The 16,038-nt window shown below is 40.9% G+C and overlaps 4 protein-coding genes across 4 annotated transcripts; 2 read left to right on the forward strand and 2 right to left on the reverse strand.

The window, feature by feature from the left end:
• The first annotated feature begins 726 nt into the window (after window positions 1-726).
• LOC133848164 (malonate--CoA ligase ACSF3, mitochondrial) lies at window positions 727-3,335 on the forward strand. The gene is made up of 3 exons (XM_062283608.1): window positions 727-914; window positions 997-1,186; window positions 1,249-3,335. Exons 1-3 carry the CDS (start codon window positions 834-836, stop codon window positions 3,024-3,026), a joined length of 2,049 nt encoding a protein of 682 aa, XP_062139592.1. The 5' UTR covers window positions 727-833; the 3' UTR covers window positions 3,027-3,335.
• A 518-nt stretch (window positions 3,336-3,853) lies between these two features.
• On the reverse strand, window positions 3,854-4,915 carry LOC133848160 (antigen 5 like allergen Cul n 1). Its single transcript, XM_062283602.1, has 3 exons — window positions 4,744-4,915; window positions 4,287-4,687; window positions 3,854-4,231 (listed from the first exon to the last, which is right to left on the reverse strand). The coding sequence occupies exons 1-3, from the start codon at window positions 4,864-4,866 to the stop codon at window positions 3,988-3,990; spliced, it is 768 nt and encodes a 255-aa protein (XP_062139586.1). The 5' UTR covers window positions 4,867-4,915; the 3' UTR covers window positions 3,854-3,987.
• Window positions 4,916-5,633: 718 nt separating this feature from the next.
• LOC133848161 (uncharacterized) lies at window positions 5,634-6,299 on the forward strand. Its single transcript, XM_062283605.1, has one exon. The coding sequence runs from the start codon at window positions 5,702-5,704 to the stop codon at window positions 6,242-6,244; it is 543 nt and encodes a 180-aa protein (XP_062139589.1). The 5' UTR covers window positions 5,634-5,701; the 3' UTR covers window positions 6,245-6,299.
• Window positions 6,300-6,716: 417 nt separating this feature from the next.
• Window positions 6,717-15,810, reverse strand: LOC133848355 (uncharacterized). The gene is made up of 10 exons (XM_062283876.1): window positions 15,677-15,810; window positions 11,685-12,989; window positions 10,575-10,753; window positions 10,306-10,514; window positions 9,173-9,597; window positions 9,037-9,116; window positions 8,872-8,970; window positions 8,356-8,807; window positions 7,629-7,798; window positions 6,717-7,563 (listed from the first exon to the last, which is right to left on the reverse strand). The coding sequence occupies exons 2-10, from the start codon at window positions 12,715-12,717 to the stop codon at window positions 7,079-7,081; spliced, it is 3,132 nt and encodes a 1,043-aa protein (XP_062139860.1). The 5' UTR covers window positions 12,718-12,989; window positions 15,677-15,810; the 3' UTR covers window positions 6,717-7,078.
• Window positions 15,811-16,038: the final 228 nt, after the last annotated feature.

Below are 16,038 nucleotides of genomic sequence, written 5' to 3' on the forward strand. Positions count from 1 at the left end.
GTCAACATTCATGTACATAAACGCATATGTATATACAAATATATATGTATGTATATACGATAGATGGTCGCGAGTAGCGGGCGGGCGGGGGCAGATAATGATCACATCGTTTTAGCTGTCGTTGTGAACGGCATTGGTAAATACCAAAATACATACATACATTCGTTGTGTCGTATTTTTTTGATATGTATTTTTTTTATTATTATTTTTTACTACAGTATGTTTATTTTTTGTCGTCCCTATTAAATGTGTAAATATAAAAACCAACAAAAAATTATAATAAAAATTACAAATTTTACAACATTCTGTGCGAATTTGTTTGAAAGGGTCTATGCAAGTCGAAGCTTAGCAGTGATTTTCTGTTGTAATTTTAATATATGAAATAACAATTTCGAATTTACGAATTTTTTGGGCATTTTCCAAATTTTTTACGAAATTTATGCGAAAACTTGTTTGCAACTGTGACTTGGTAAAGGGTCTATGCAAGTCGAAGCCAGGCAGTGATTTTCTGTATTCTATTTAGCTTTTAAAGAAGACGAATTATTATAAAAATTTAATATTTTACGAAATTGATGTGAATTATTGTTTACCATCTGTGAATTATGAAAGCGTCTATCCAAGTCTAAGCTCAGCAGTGATTTTCTATATTGTCTTTGGATTCTTTGGACACATCGAAGTAGACGCTGCATTTGATGTGAAGTTGTCACAATTTGTTTTGACAATTTGAGTTAGTGTTGCATTTGAGGTTCGACAAATTGAAGCATCGAGAAACAATCATAAAACATTTGGGAGCAACTTTTCTTAATTCATTTATTTATTTTGTGTAGTGCAAAATGTTGTCGCTGCGACGTGTGCAACGTCTGTATCGCTATTGTCCCTCGCTGCGTTTCTGCTCCTCGGAGCTGGTGCATAAGGTGAGTATTCAAATAATAAAAATAAATTGAGTGTAAAGTATAAATGTGAATTGGATATAAATTCGAATTGCTATTTTTGTAGGACACGCTCATTGAGAAGCTGCGAAAAAGTTTTATCGAAGATGAGCGACAGAATTTCGTAGTGCCAACGTTTAAGAAGGCGATGCTCTATCCGGACGAGATAGCCGTAAAGGATTTCAGCGGAGAGTTCACCCACTTTCAGCTGTACATCACCGCCAAGAAGTTGGCCATACAGATCTCCAATTTTTGTGGTAAGTAAGCTAATGAAAATTGCTTCTTTAGTTGGTTGTTCATTCTTGTGAACATTTTTCAGGCAGTGCATCGCAATCGAATGTCGCCTTCTTGTGCTCAAACAATGCGCTTTGGATAGTCATCCAATGGGCTTGCTGGATATCCGGACAGGTGGCAGTGCCGCTGGAGCCGAATCAGGCGGCCGATGAACTGATTGGCCAGGCCACAGATTGCAAAGCGAAGCTGCTGATTGGCACACCCGAATGCGAGGAGATGACCCAAGAGTTGGCCACCAAATTGCAAACGGCAAGCATTGTACTCGATCATGACTTTGTGCCCAGCTCGGAGAGCGTCTCCTCGACGGCCATGTATGCCAAGCAGCTGGTCGGCATGAAGGGCACACTCATACCGGAGAGCACGCTGCCCAACGATTACTATGCCAATGCGACAGCGATGCTGCTGTATACGCCCAGTTCAGCGAATGGACGCAATGGAGTGCTGTTGACGCATAGCAACATCGAAGCACAGATGCGTTGTTTGACCGCCAGTTGGCATCTGAATGCTAGCGATTCGATGCTGCCCATCATCTCGATGCAACGCATGCATACCGCCATCGGAGCCTTGCTTGGCGTGGGCGGCAACATATTGTTGCAGCAGAAATTTGACAGCCACACGGCATGGAGTTCGCTGCTGGGCATCAACAGTCCGACGAAGCAGCGTGTCAACATCTTTGTGGCCATGCCCATTATCTATAAGCTTCTCATTGCCGAATACGATAAGATGTTTGCCCAGGACTCCCGCATGGTCGAGTACATCATCAATCACTGCAGGCAGAAGACACGACTGATGGCCACCGCCTTTGGCCTGTTGCCCGAGGCGGTGTTTCATCGCTGGCGCGAGATTACCGGCCAGAGTATTTACGAGTATTACGGCATGCTGGAGACCGGTCTGGTGATGGGACCTGCCTTGGATGAGAACTCCAATGCCGAGGACTATCAGCCGGGCACTTTGGGTGCGCCGCTGGTCGGTGTCACAGCGCGTCTGGTGAACAGCGAAGGCGAGCAACTGGTCAGCTGCAACAGCGCTGGCGAGATTCCAACTGAGGTGCCTTTGCTGAGCACTGTGATTGGCGAGCTGGAAATATGCGGCGAGCATCTCTTTTCACTAAAGTCAAGGCGGTCAGTGGCAGCCAAAGCGGAGGAGCAACAGGAACAGCAATCGGAGGAGCAGCAGCAATCTGTCGAAGCCCAAAATGAGCAACAGCCTCAAACTGTGGCAAGTCCACAACTGATATTCGAACAGGATGTGCAACAGCAACATTTGGCAACCCAGCAGCAACCACCAACCTTGATAGCTACTCAAGAGGCGCCCCAACAGGACTTGCAACAAACAACGACAGCAAATGAGTTGCAACAGCCATGCTTAGGAACCCAACAAGACTTACCGCAACAGCAGCAAGCTGTGGTAAGTGAAGAGGCGCCACAATTGCAGTTACGTCGATGGCCACAACGTTCAGTCGAAGAACCGACACATGACACAGAGCATTTCCTCAAAACCGGCGACATTTGCGCCTATCAAAATGGCAGCTTTCACTTTCTAAGCAAGTCGTCAGATGTGTTCAATGTGGGTGGTTACAAGATTTACGGTTCGGAGATCAAAAAGGCGCTCATCTCGCATCCGAGCATCAATGATGTCGCCGTCCTTGGCATACCCAATAAGATGTGGGGCCATCGCTTAGGTGTCATCTGCATATTGTCCCCCGATGCCGAGGTCGATCTAGAGGCAATCAAAAGTTATTGCTACAGCCAGTTGCCGGCACACAAGCGTCCGACGGTCTTCAAGACAATTGTTGCCAAGTGATGTCCATTCAGGTTTAATCAGCAATCAATCACATTCTAACATACACGCTTGATAAGCATTCTTCAAAATACTTCATTCCCCATACTCCAGGATCGTTGTTATCGATGACGATCTAATTGCGCAAATTTATGTGTTTATCTATTGTGTTTTCAATGCAGATGTGCAATTGACGATGGATTCAATCTAGTGTAATCGACGACGTACGATTAAATTTTAACATATCAAATGTCTTTAAGCATTTAACTATGTTGTGTGTAACATTCGATCTGAAATACAAATATACAAACTGTTCGTCATATATAGCAGAAAGTTCTTGTTAATATTGATGAAGGATGGGAGCACTTGGTAAAGACGAGGGTTTTGCTTGATAAAGTTATTGATTTATTATTTGTCAAGTTGAGCTTGTCCGTCTGTCTATATAGATGTGTTTTACTCTTTCGATTTTAAAGTTAACTTTATGCAACTTACTGATGAGCTTTAATTTTATTGAAGCTTGCCAAAAATGTGAAGTGATCAACTTAATATTGTCTACTTCATTAGAAGTATAGACGAAAGAGAAAGTTATTTAAAGAGGTAATATATCAAACTCTCTTCTTATTTATTTTAAAGATTGGAAGAACTTTCTAAATAGAGTTTTAACTTTATTATTTGCTCAGTTAAGTTCGCTCAATATTAATTTTCTGGTACATTTGGTTAGTATAATTCTCATTTGTCTGTCTGTCCGTCCGTTTACAATAATGTGCATTACTCTTTGAGTTTTGAAGTTATCGCAATGCAAAATAAAGCTGTACATTATTTTTACTGTAGCTACAAAATGAACACAAGAGTTTTAATATGCTCAGCTTTATTGAAATTTAGAAGAGATACATAAGCGAATAGTACAAGGATTATAGCTAATTATAAATGTGCGGAAAGAGAATCCATTAAACCAAACAATGCCAGTCTGTGTTTGTCTCGACCTTTAGTTGTAGACGACATCTTCGTCAGAGGAGCAGAGGGCCGGGTATTCGGGATTGGGTCCCGATGTGCACTCCTCGCCAGCTGAGGAACAGGCGCGATAGACAGGCAGCGTGATGAAGTTGGTTGTGGCATAGTTGCAGGCAACAAGGAATGTGTTGAAGCCCCTCTCGTTCACATAGTTGGAAACGGCACAGCCGACAGCCACATTAAGTTCCTGGGCGACCATTGTAAAGTGACCGATGGTGCTGTAAAAAATGGGTTAATTCCTGAAGCATTTCGAAGGCGTACCGCAAAACTTACGGTCCCTCGTAGTTGTCGGGATATTCGGCAAGTATTTCTTCGTCGACGAAGTCACCCTCTTCGGCCCAATCCTTGACAGCCATCTCGAGGATGCCGTTGAGGTCGGGAGGATTGCCTCCCTTGTAGCCGGTGTAGAAGAGATTCTGTCCGGAGTTGGGATATTCCTTGGTGCTGTGGCATTCATCGTGTTCCATCTTGCATTGCTTCACGTTCAATTCGGCGAGGCTAGCCAATTCATCGTCCCAGTGCACGGTGGCCATGCGACAGGCCTTCTCAGGCACTTTGCCCTGACCGCTGGCCCATTCCTCACGCACCGCATTGTGGGCAGCCACCAGGATATCCTGAGCCTCCTCATCGATCTCCAGCAAGCGTGCATCATCGGGACAATCGCTCAGGAAGTCCTGTGATCCCAAGATAGAATAGAACCCAATTTCTGAATAATTCAGTTTGAACTTACGCCATCGTTGTCGCAGGCAATGTGCGTCTCATCCTCGCCACAGAGTGAGGGATCACAATAGTCGGTGGTGGCAATGCCACGCATCAGGCAGATAAACAATGCACTTGCTATGACAAACTTCATCTTTGCAGTTGTTGCGATATGGCTGTTCGTTGTGGAACTGTATGGATTGCACAGCAGGAGCAGCCTTTTATACGTATGCGACTTACCCTCGAATCGGAGAGTAACGTGAGCTCTTATCAGGGGGAAACGTAAATGGAATAACGTGACGTTGCTCCGTTTCCATTGACAAATTACGAGCGCGATTATTAGCGCTCATAAAATGCGCCGCTTTACGAGGTATTCTTCGCTCACGTTGTGCGGATCCACAGCTGTGCATAATGAAGACTAGATGCCAGGTGATTAGAGGACGCTAAATACTCGTAAAGACTGTTTCAAAGTGAGCACTTAAACGCCTATCGATAGGGTTGTTAATATTAGTTAATATATGCACGCTGATTAGTTGTTCAAATACTTTGGCTAATAAGTGGGAACTTTCCAAGCAGTCAATCAAAATCAAACTCCTAGAGGTTCTTTTGGAAAGTTTGAAGTTTTCATAAAGTCCTTAACATGGTTAGTGAAAGCTCCTTACAAGATATTAAAGAAATTAATGACGTGTTGAAGATTTTGAAGCTAAGGTAAATACAATAGATAGATCGTTATTATTTAGAGTACTTCCAATTCCGCTTTCTTAAAGTTCCCAGTTCCTCAGACTTTTCTCAATCGCTTCGCCTGCTTAATGAATTGCGGCTTTTGAATTTTTTCCCTTTTTTTATTTTACTACTTAGTAGGCTAAAAGTAAATCTCCCGTTTCGTACAGAAAATCAATTCATTCAATTCAAAATTTTTTTTACTATTTGACTATCCCAAATTAAACTGCTGTAGTACACAAAGAATCAACGCATATTACAACAATATAATGGTTAATTATATGCCGCCAAGCGACAAGAATTTCGAATTCAATTGGAACGATGGCGTCGACAAATCTTTTTTGCTTATGTCAATGATTGTCTCGGTAATCGCGACGCTGCTGCTCCTGCTCATCTACTTTTTGGTGGCCTACTTCCTGCCAAGCCCTATTAATCGGCAACAGGTCAACGAGTGCTGTCGTCGGCGTTATGCCAACTTTATCTTTCGTCGGCTATTGTCTCAGCTGGATGATGCATTCAAGCAGCGACCAATTGCTGGCGAGGAGTTGATATGTTGCATCCAAGCCAGAGAGCAGGCATTTTCGGCCATCCTAATGTTTTGTCGGGATGCCGCTACGGTTTTATACCCCGAATGTGAGCTGGACTCGCCGGCAGCTAGCGAAGTCTACTGTGTGCTGGACGAGGAGGAGAACGAACTCATTGCCAAGGGCTATGCCAGCGTCGATGTTGATGTCACAACTGGTTTCCTGAAGAGTCTACTTTATCCCAAAAGTGCTGAGCCCTCTCTTTCTACCAATAGAATCATTTTGTAGCTTTATATCAAGGGCTTAAATAATCATTGTACTAATCATTTGTTGAAGTGCTAAAGTTGCTCAAGTTATTACTCGCTGTTGGCTTCATTTGTTGGTGGAGGTCTTTCTATAGTTATTATTCACTGGGGTTTCTGCTGCTGCAAATCTTACTCGTTATTATTATACACGATTGATATTCTTCTCGTTGATTATCAAATCATCAAGGGTTATCTTTTTTTCTGATCGAAGATGTTACTCACTGTAGTTCTTTACATATATGTATTTTGTCCACACTTGTTATTTTTTCATAAAATTCCAATTTCTAACTCGTTTTACTGGCTGGAGGTGTATTTCCTTGATGTTTTTACTCGCTGAAGCTTTTAAATGCTTTTACTCACTGAACTTACTTCTCGTTGAAGTTTTTACTCGTCGCAAATTTTATTTACGAATGTGAACATACACTTTCACACTCTGGAGATTTGTTACTCGCTACTTTTGAGTAGGTAAAGATTACTCGCCACTCTTTTCTCGTTGAAGCCACAAGCGAGCTAAAGTTGAGTAAATCAATGAAATAAAGCAAACCGGACCACATTTGATTGTATTTCAGATGTGTATTTGCAAACAACATCAACGATTCACTCTCCACGTTCACACACAAAACCAACTACAGAAACATAACATAAAAATCTAGTTACAAGTTTACAAAGTGCATACATACAATAATTGTTAAACATTAGCATCCTGTCGATAGCCATTGTATATTACATATATACAATTTACAAAATACAATACAAATTATGACGAATCAAAAAAAAAATACAAAGTAAAAGTGAAAGAGAGGAGGGCATGGATCGATCACTTTTTAAAGCAGATCTTCAGGATACGTATGACTGGCGCCTCGAAGAGTGCGGAGATGACAAAGGCGCTGCCAAAGGACACAACAGCATTGCCCAGAAACGTGGTCAATATCATTGGGTTATTGAGGTGCACGGTGCCGCTCATGTGCGACGAACAGATGAACATGATGATCGGATGGATGAGATAGGCACAATACGTTAGACGCGATAATGGCCACAGCACACGATATGACAGAATCGCATTCACCATGGGCGCCATACCCCAACAGCAGGACATCACAATCCAGACAAGGCCACAACCAAAGGCGGTATGGCCCACGCCCACATAAAAGGCGGTATTCACGGCACTGAGTTCGCCCTCCCAAACACCGAACACAACCATCAACAGGATGCCCAGACTGAGCGACCATAGACTGAGATTCAAGCGTCGCGATATCTTTGGCGGCGTCTTCACCTTGTACAACGCATAGCCAGTGAACATGCCTGCGAAGTGAGATCGATTAGCTTCAAGTTGATTGATTCCCTCTGCACAGGTGTTTTCCACTTACCAACTATGTAGGGACCCACACGTTGCCAGGGCTTGTCGTAGAGAAAGTCAAAGGACTCGAAGGGTAGCGACACCTTGTGTGTGTAGTGATGCTGTAGCGAGATGATGCCCGCAATGCTCCACGAGCTGATCAGGAACACGATCAGCGCCAGGGCCACAGCCTTGAAGTATCTGCAAGTGAACAAAGGAAAAGATTCGCGTTTAAGGAGTTGGCAAACTCTTGTATTGTAATTTCATCACTTAGTTACCCTAAGAATAAGTAGCTTAGTTTTTTAATTGTCTTCTAGTTTATTATTCATGGAGAGAAGGGAGGTACGGCATAGCTTCCTTTTACGTTAACTAACTAACTTTTCTCATTCCTAAGGAATAGGCTAAGTAAAGGAAGCTAAGCATTTCCTCCCCACCCTTCATGAAGAACAAACTGGAATTCAATTGACTGGGTCTCCGGGAAAACAAAGTTGATTATCTCTCAGGTTGTGTTTGTTTGGAATATCAGTTTAATTTTGTATTATTTTCTCAAATAATCTTAAACAATAATGAAATCTTCATCTTAAATACCTCTCCAAAAATTAGACTACCATCTATTGGGAGGATTTTAGGAAAACAGAGCAAAGGGAGTTAAGCTTTTTGTTAGTACTGAGTTTATCTCTCGGATCATTTTTATCACTTAGACGCAACTCTTCAGCTTAAAGACCCCTTCAAATATTGAGAATACAAATGGAGCTTACTTTCTGGACAGCGCCAACAGCAGCGAGCCCATAACATAGAACTGCATATCGTTGGCCATATACCAGCTCCACATCATGCACATCTCGTGCTGCGGATAAAAGTTGTTGATGTACAGAATGTTGCGCCACCAATAGATGCGGCACGTATTGTGCTCAATCTTGGCTGGCTGAAAGACCGATGAGTCGAGGCCCTGACGCACAGCGAAGTCATTGAACAGCACGACAAAGAGGTAGACGGGTGTGAGGCGCAGGAAGCGATAGAGGAGCATCATCATAGTCTCCAAGCAGCTGCGTTGCACGAAGCTGCACGATTCTGTGGGATGTTTGCGATCCTGTTTCACGTAGAGCAGAGTGACCAGCAAGCCGCTGATGAAGAAGAACGAGTCCACGGAGAAGGTGGCATTGCCAATGATCTGATACCAGAACGAACGTTCCGTAATAACGCGTTCAAACTGAGGAGAAGTTTAGATTAAGATTGAGATATGGAAATGGGATTTGAATCGGTTTAGAACTCACCTTGTTTTCGCCTATGGCAAACATTTGCAGATACGTGTGCACCATCATTGTCCAGAGCACCGAGAAGACGCGCAGTCCATGCAGACACGATGTGTTTGACTGCCAGATGAGATCGGGATAAACATTACTGTATAAAGTACTATACAGTTTATAGGGTTGACTTACCTCCTTGGTCTTGTCAATGTTCAGTATAGCCTTGGCATTCGTTTGCAGCGCAAAGCACAGCAACAGCTGTTGATGCAAAGCTGCAATAGATTGCAATATAGTACCGAGAATACATAGAAATAGTTATTAATCCTACCGATGGGTTGTTCAGCCTCATAGGTGCCTGTGACTCCCGTACAACTTCCGGTCTCCACCTGATAATCGGTCATCTCAGCCTTGTCATTTCCCAGTCGAGTCGATGTCGTCGCCCCGCCATCTCCCAGCTCGGTGGTAATTGTCGCCACATCTCCGACATTGCGTTGCCGATTCCCATTCATGTCGATCTGTGTGTCGAGCGTGTTGTCCGCACTCACAATGCCATTGCTGCCAAGCGGACGCATCTGGAAGAGTTCAAAGGGTTTGCCGTAGTAGGCGTTTTCGTAGTCGCCGCCCTTGACCACAGAATCGCACTTGGCACTGATCGCCGGTATGGCGGGAGCCACAACCAGACGCCGTTCGTCGATCTTCATCTGGTAATAGGTGGCAACGATCATCACCAGGAGCAGTGTCAGCAGAAAGCTTCTGCAGAGAGCGAAGGGAAAGAGTTGCAAAAGAAAAGAAAGGAATTTTAGAGAGAATTATTGTAAGGGGCTATAGCGGGAGGTATTCACTATGAGGGAAATTTTAGACAAAATATATCTGAGGGATATCTAAGACATAAGTAAAGGGACACAAGAATTAATACCATAAACTGCAAGTAAGAATTCTTAAACAGAAAACTAAGGCAGAGTGTAGAAAAAAAATGGCAAGAAGAGCTATCCAAGGCTTTCTTTTCCCAGGGTCCTTAAGAATGGAAAGGAGATTAGAAGAAAAGAAAATTTAATCAAAAGTTATAAGGGAAAATATGATTAAGAAGAACTCAACAAAGCAGCCTGATTTAATGATTTTAAGACAAATTGGAACATAGGGACAGATTGTGAAAATAATATCAAAAAAAGATATGCATGCAGAGTTACGCGAAACGATCAGTGAATTATTGAATAGAAGGCTTAGAATAACTTATTAAGGAATAATGTAAATAAAGAATCCTTAAATTACAAGTGACAATTTTTAGAGAAGAGTTTTAATAAGTCAATATTCCAAGAAAATACATCTAGAGTTCCATAGAAAGATCACATTAACTTGTTAAGTAAGATTGTAATAAAAAATATCCTCAAGGAAATTGAATAAATGGAGAATAATGAATAAATAATGGATGTTTGGATTAGCAAATAAAACGTCATTACTCACATGAACACCTGGAACTTGAGCTGCCGCCAATGGCTGTAGAGACCGGGCACTGTGCGCACACGCAGCACTTGCAACGCCGGCTGTGGCATGCTGGCATTGTGGGCACCCAACATGGTCAACATGCGAGCATACGGATCCAGCGAGAGTATCGACTGCACATCGTGTGCCGAACAGGACTTGGGCAAACATTCGCCCAAGCTCAGCAATTGCTGCAAGGTAAATGTCGAGTTGAGAGAACTGACTAGTTTATTTTGAAGTGCAACACTCACCGTGCGATTGAGATGCGGCAGTTGCAACGTGATGTCAGCCACATAGAACTCGAGCTCAAAGTGTTTGCGCTCCTCGCTGGGCAGCTGGCGATTGAGCTCGAGGCAAAACCCCAATTGTCCCAGCCATTTGTCGTTGCCAAACAGCAGCTGACCACGATAGCGACCCGATGCATCGTAGGCTGTAAGCAGAGGTTAAGATATCGTATAAATAAATTCGAAAAATTAAATAATTTAACAGCGATACAAAGATTATATTGTGGCAGCGATTTCTACAAAAATAAACGCTGCTACAATAAATTAAATAAATTAATACTTTTTCTCTCAAATATTAAAAAGGAAACAAGTGCACCTTATAATGAGTAAATTTTTCATGCAGAGTCATTAGGTCTTCACATATAGTAGACATTTCTTAAATTATTTTAAGGAAAGTAATAATCTCGAACTAAATTTGCAATTTGGAATAGTAAATCGAAATTATTGCAATATCAATGTACTCAAAATTTTATATTTTATGCTTAAACAAACACGCAATCTATTTTTATTGCTTTTGTTTTATTTTAAGCAATCCAAATTTAAGATTGTTTGATCTGAGATTTAAGATTTTGCCTTCTTGGTTTATCTTAAAAACTTAAAATTGTTAAGAATTTTCTATTCTTCTCTAAAATCTTAAAATTGTTAAGATTTTTTAATCTTGATTCAAGATTTTCTTTCTGTGTTTAAAACTATGAATATTACTTATTTAACTTAATTCAAATTATTTTATAAAATTGAAATGCATTTTTTGTGTAATTTTAAATATTAAAATATCAAAGTTAAAAAATATTTTCATGAATATTTATTAAACTTGTTAAAGTGAACAAAATTTTAAATTGTTTTAAAATTCAATAAAAGTGATTTTTTAATTTCGAATAATATTATTCCAAAAAGTTCAAAGCAAATTTGACTTCACTTGTTAAGAGTAAGGGAATTCAATATTGTGTTAAGTTCTGTTTTTTATTAAATCCCTCTGCTACAATGATTTTATTCAAGTAACTTGCTTCGTTTTAGATATGAAGTGCACATTTCATCAATCCAGTAGTACAAATAATGAATTCAATTAACTTTGCTCACCTTTCTGTGCCCACTCGTAGCTGGAGTGGAGGGCAGTGAGGTAAGCCTGCATCTCGAGGCCACAGACTTTGCGCACCGTGGTGCGAATCTCAGCAATTTGCCAGTAGAAATGATCGTAGAGATTCGTGACAATCTGAAAATAGTTCGCAGTGCCATAGAGACTCTCGGCCATGCTGGCATTAAAGTTTCCCGTTCCATTGCTGGACAGATATCGACTGATGCTGTTGATGGTGCTGCCCAAGGTCTTGAGCTGCAAATCATCGTCGGTCTGTTTGAGCAGCTCGCGACCCTTTTTTGTCAATGGTTTGTTGCGCAGTATCTTAAAGATATGCGAACTCGATGTGGTTGTTGTCGTTGTGGTTGTTGTTGTAGTTGAACCTGCACTCACAGCTGTGGTTGCTGTCGTTGTTGTGGCTGGCGATGTGGCTGTTGTTGGCTCCGTGGAGCTCGGAGCTTCGGCCAGCTCCGAAATGTCCACATCGATGGTGTCGTTGTCATCGGGACTCAACGGTTTGTAGCTGAGTTCACCAGAATTCGCATCGCCATTGCTGAGCACATGTTGCTCCTCGCTGCTCAGATCTCCCTTCTTGATCACCTCGTGTTCGAGATCCTCGAGATCGCCGAGATTGAAATCAAAGGTGACCGGATGCAGTTCGTATTCCTTGAGCGGATGCGTTTTAATGTAATCAATGCTCGGCAGCACTTTCTCCAGCGGCAAATACGGTTTCTTCTTCACCGGCTTCAGGGGCAGCACCTCATGTGTGTTCAGCGTCAAGGGAGGTTCATCTTCTTCATCTTCTTGCAACTCCTCAACATTGACCTCATGCAATATGGTTATGTTGCTGCGACTTGGAGCGAAGTGCGCCGTCGATGCCAAGGCTTTAATCTGGCCCGTTGTCCCATTCGAAATTGTGGCTGTTTGATTCACCCTTGTGGCTTGACTTTCAGTAATGGTAATCAGAAGCAGGAACAGCACTCCCCATAGTCCAATAACAAGTGTGTTTGCCTTCAAGCTGAGCTTTGACCTTGACATAGTGTCAATCTCTGATGCTTCTCTGCTTCCCTCCTCCTTTTCTCCTCACTTGTTCACTTTGCGTTACTCAATTCTCTCTCTCTCTCTCTCACACACTCTCGCTCTCTCTCTCTCTCTCGGTTTTGTTTTCAGTCTAATTCTCTAGTCGCTTGACAGCATTTTTCTTTGAGTATTTGTTTTATGTGGTGTCTTCTGGAGATTTGCAGTTCACTCTTCGCACTATCATCGTTCTTGGCTTTGGCTGTTTAGTTTATGGATTTCACAATGTGCATCTAAAGAGATTTGGTAATTTATTAAAAGAATGGTTTAACTTCCTTTTACTCTTTACGTTTTAAAAGACTTATATCAAGCAACAAAAAAACAGTTGACAACAAAGATCATATTTTAATGAATTATTCAAATATCACAGACAAATTAGAAGCTGGGATAAAACTTGAAGGAATGCAATATAGAAATTTAGTCACAAAAGTTACGTTTTTAGTTTTGAAATAAGTCTTTGCAGGAATTTTTAATATCTTTGCGAACTCAGATACAAAAAACCTGTATTGATTAGGAAATTATTTAAATGCTTTATTTTGGATGCTTTGGCTTCATGCTTTATTCAATAATTTGAATGTTTTCTCGATGTATTTATACATGAAGTAAATTTTAATGCAATTCAAGCTCTGATACTTTAAAAGGATCAAAGATAGTTGCAGACGGCTCAGAGAAAAGTTTAGGAGGAAGGAGGTGGCGAGGAAGAGGCAGAGGCAGAGGTGGTGAAGAGGAAGAGGCGTTTCGGAGGAAAAGGCGTTGATGGAGGGGTGTGTTCAATTGATGGCAAAACATCAATATTTAGCAGTTGTTTATGTTCCGATTTGTCATTTATGGTCTTAATTATTTCTAGGCAGCCGCAGGTTGCACGGATTGTGCCACAACTGTTGCTGTTGCTGCGGCTGTTGCGGCTGTTGCTGCCACGGCTGCTGTTGCTGCTGCTGTGAAAGCAACTAACCAGAGGAAAATTACAAAATTTCCTGGTTAAACTTGTTAGACTTGTTGTGACCACCACCGACGTTGCCACCGTTAGCTTTGGCTCTAAACTGAAGCCGAGGCTGAGGCTGAGGCCGCTGCTTGGAAAATGCAGCGTCGGGCTTCGAGGTTGCCTTTTTTCTTTTGCTTACATAACTTCCGCATCTCTCGCCATCAATTCGCATTGGTGTGTGATGATCTTCGGGTCGAGTACTCGCCATATGCCATTTTCACATTATTATGCAATTTCAATAATAAGTGATCTAAATTGATTTGTTAACTCGCACCCCCTTTAAATCGCATTGATAATATCTGAGATTAGTCTATGGCAAGATGATTACATTAGTCTAATAATCATAATCAAATCGAAACGCGTATTTCAAGGTCTTCTTTGATTCCTTTTCGAACTTTTATGATCCTTATAGATTATTTACTCTGACAGCAGACAGATAAATATAATTTATTATACTTCTTACTTAAGAATTTTATAAAAAGTCTTAATCCAAAGGAATTTAGCTCATAGTGTGCCAAAAAGTAAATTGATTAATTAAAATAATTAAGTATATTGCCAAACCTCAATAGACTAAATGTCTTTCGATTTTATGCAGCAATTGAAATCGAAAGTGAAAAGCTTTGGCAAATGCGAGTACTTGTAATTCACATTAATGAATCTAGTTGTAAACAAAAACCAGTCCGAAATGCATAAATTATTTGCTTGATTTCGATTTCAATGAACTTGCTACTGACATTGATTGGTGATAATGCTCCAGTTACTTATCCAGTATTTAATATCTCAAGCGAATGGCAGCTAATCTTAATACAGCTTTCCATTTCCATTTTGAAGTGTAGCAGAAAAATATTTGCTGTTCATTTTTATGGTATAAAAGAAGTTGAAATTCCTTTCACTTGAACTTTTTAGGATTTCTATTAAAGATAAGCATAAGGTAGTATATACTTTACTATACAAAATTGTTATAGTATTAGGAAAATGGAAATTCCTTTATTTCGAAGTTTTAAGATATTTCATTACTTTATTGTATTCAATTTGAAATTCATTTTTCTATAAGTTATTTTAGACTTTTATTAAAGATAAGTAACAGCATAAAGTAACATACTATATACATTATGGAACTTCCTTTCTCTTGAAGTTTAAAGAGCCTTTATTACAGATAAGTTATAGCTGTATACTTAATTGTATTATTAAGTAAAGTACTATGTACTTTATTATATTCAATTTGAAATTTCTTTTACTACAATTTTTTTGAAGAGTTTACTTTATTGTACTAAATTGTTATAGTATTAAAGAAATTGAAATTCCTTTCTCTCGAAGTTTTAAACCATCAATCAATATATTTTTGAAGTGCATTTGAAATTCCTTTTCCTAGAAGATTTTAAAGATTGTGTAAAAGTTAAACTATAGAATAAAGTGCTTTATACTTTATTCTAAGAGTTCATAATAAGCTGATTATATGCTTATCCTTATGGTTTATCACAGAGTTGAAGCAAAGTTTGGTTTGCTCTCATGGTTTTCTAGAACTTTGCAGAACGTTGACCAGTGTTGGTAAACGGTAATCAGAATGACAAAATTAAACTGTTGTTGACTACTTCACTCACGATTGCATTCATTTGGGTCGTGGACAACGCACTCAAGTCTTTGTCTGTCTGTGTCTGTGTGTGTGTGTGTGTGTGTGTGTGTGTTTGTTGTATTTGTGGGCGTGGATTAGCAAGCAACAAAGTGGTGCAACTTATTTGCGATTCAATTGTTTAGCAATCGTAATGGCAACAACAGCAAACAGCAGCAGCAGCAGCCACATGAGCAACTAGCCCACGCAATGGAATGAGGAGCTTAAACTTTGGTTGCTTTGTCTGCTGGGTGGTAATTGGAGAGGTAAACAGTAACAACAACAATGATATTAACAATAGAAACAACAAGAAAAAAAAGGCACAACACTGTTTTAACTGGACACACGGCGGCGACTTGAATTTGGCTTGACTTCGACTTCGACTTCGATTTCGAGTTGTCTTGCGTCTTGTGTTGTCTTGACGACGATGCTCAACCGAAGCGATGAAAGTAAAAACCGCGACTGATCAGGCGCCGCCAAAGCCAGCAGCGCTTGAAGCCAATGGACGAGGCCTCAAATCGGAGCCGAGCTTGATCGCGAGCCGAACCGCACAGCTCAGAGCTGGCTGGAGCCACACAATCAGAGACAGAGTCAAAGACAGAGCCAGAGCCAGAGTTGGAATCGGAGTCGGAGTCAGAGTCGAAGTCAGAGACAGAGCAGAGCAAACACAGCCAGTGCTGCAGACCCACAA

The sequence above is a fragment of the Drosophila sulfurigaster genome, chromosome X, assembly GCF_023558435.1.
Source record: "Drosophila sulfurigaster albostrigata strain 15112-1811.04 chromosome X, ASM2355843v2, whole genome shotgun sequence".
Classification (NCBI taxonomy): Eukaryota; Metazoa; Arthropoda; class Insecta; order Diptera; family Drosophilidae; genus Drosophila; species Drosophila sulfurigaster.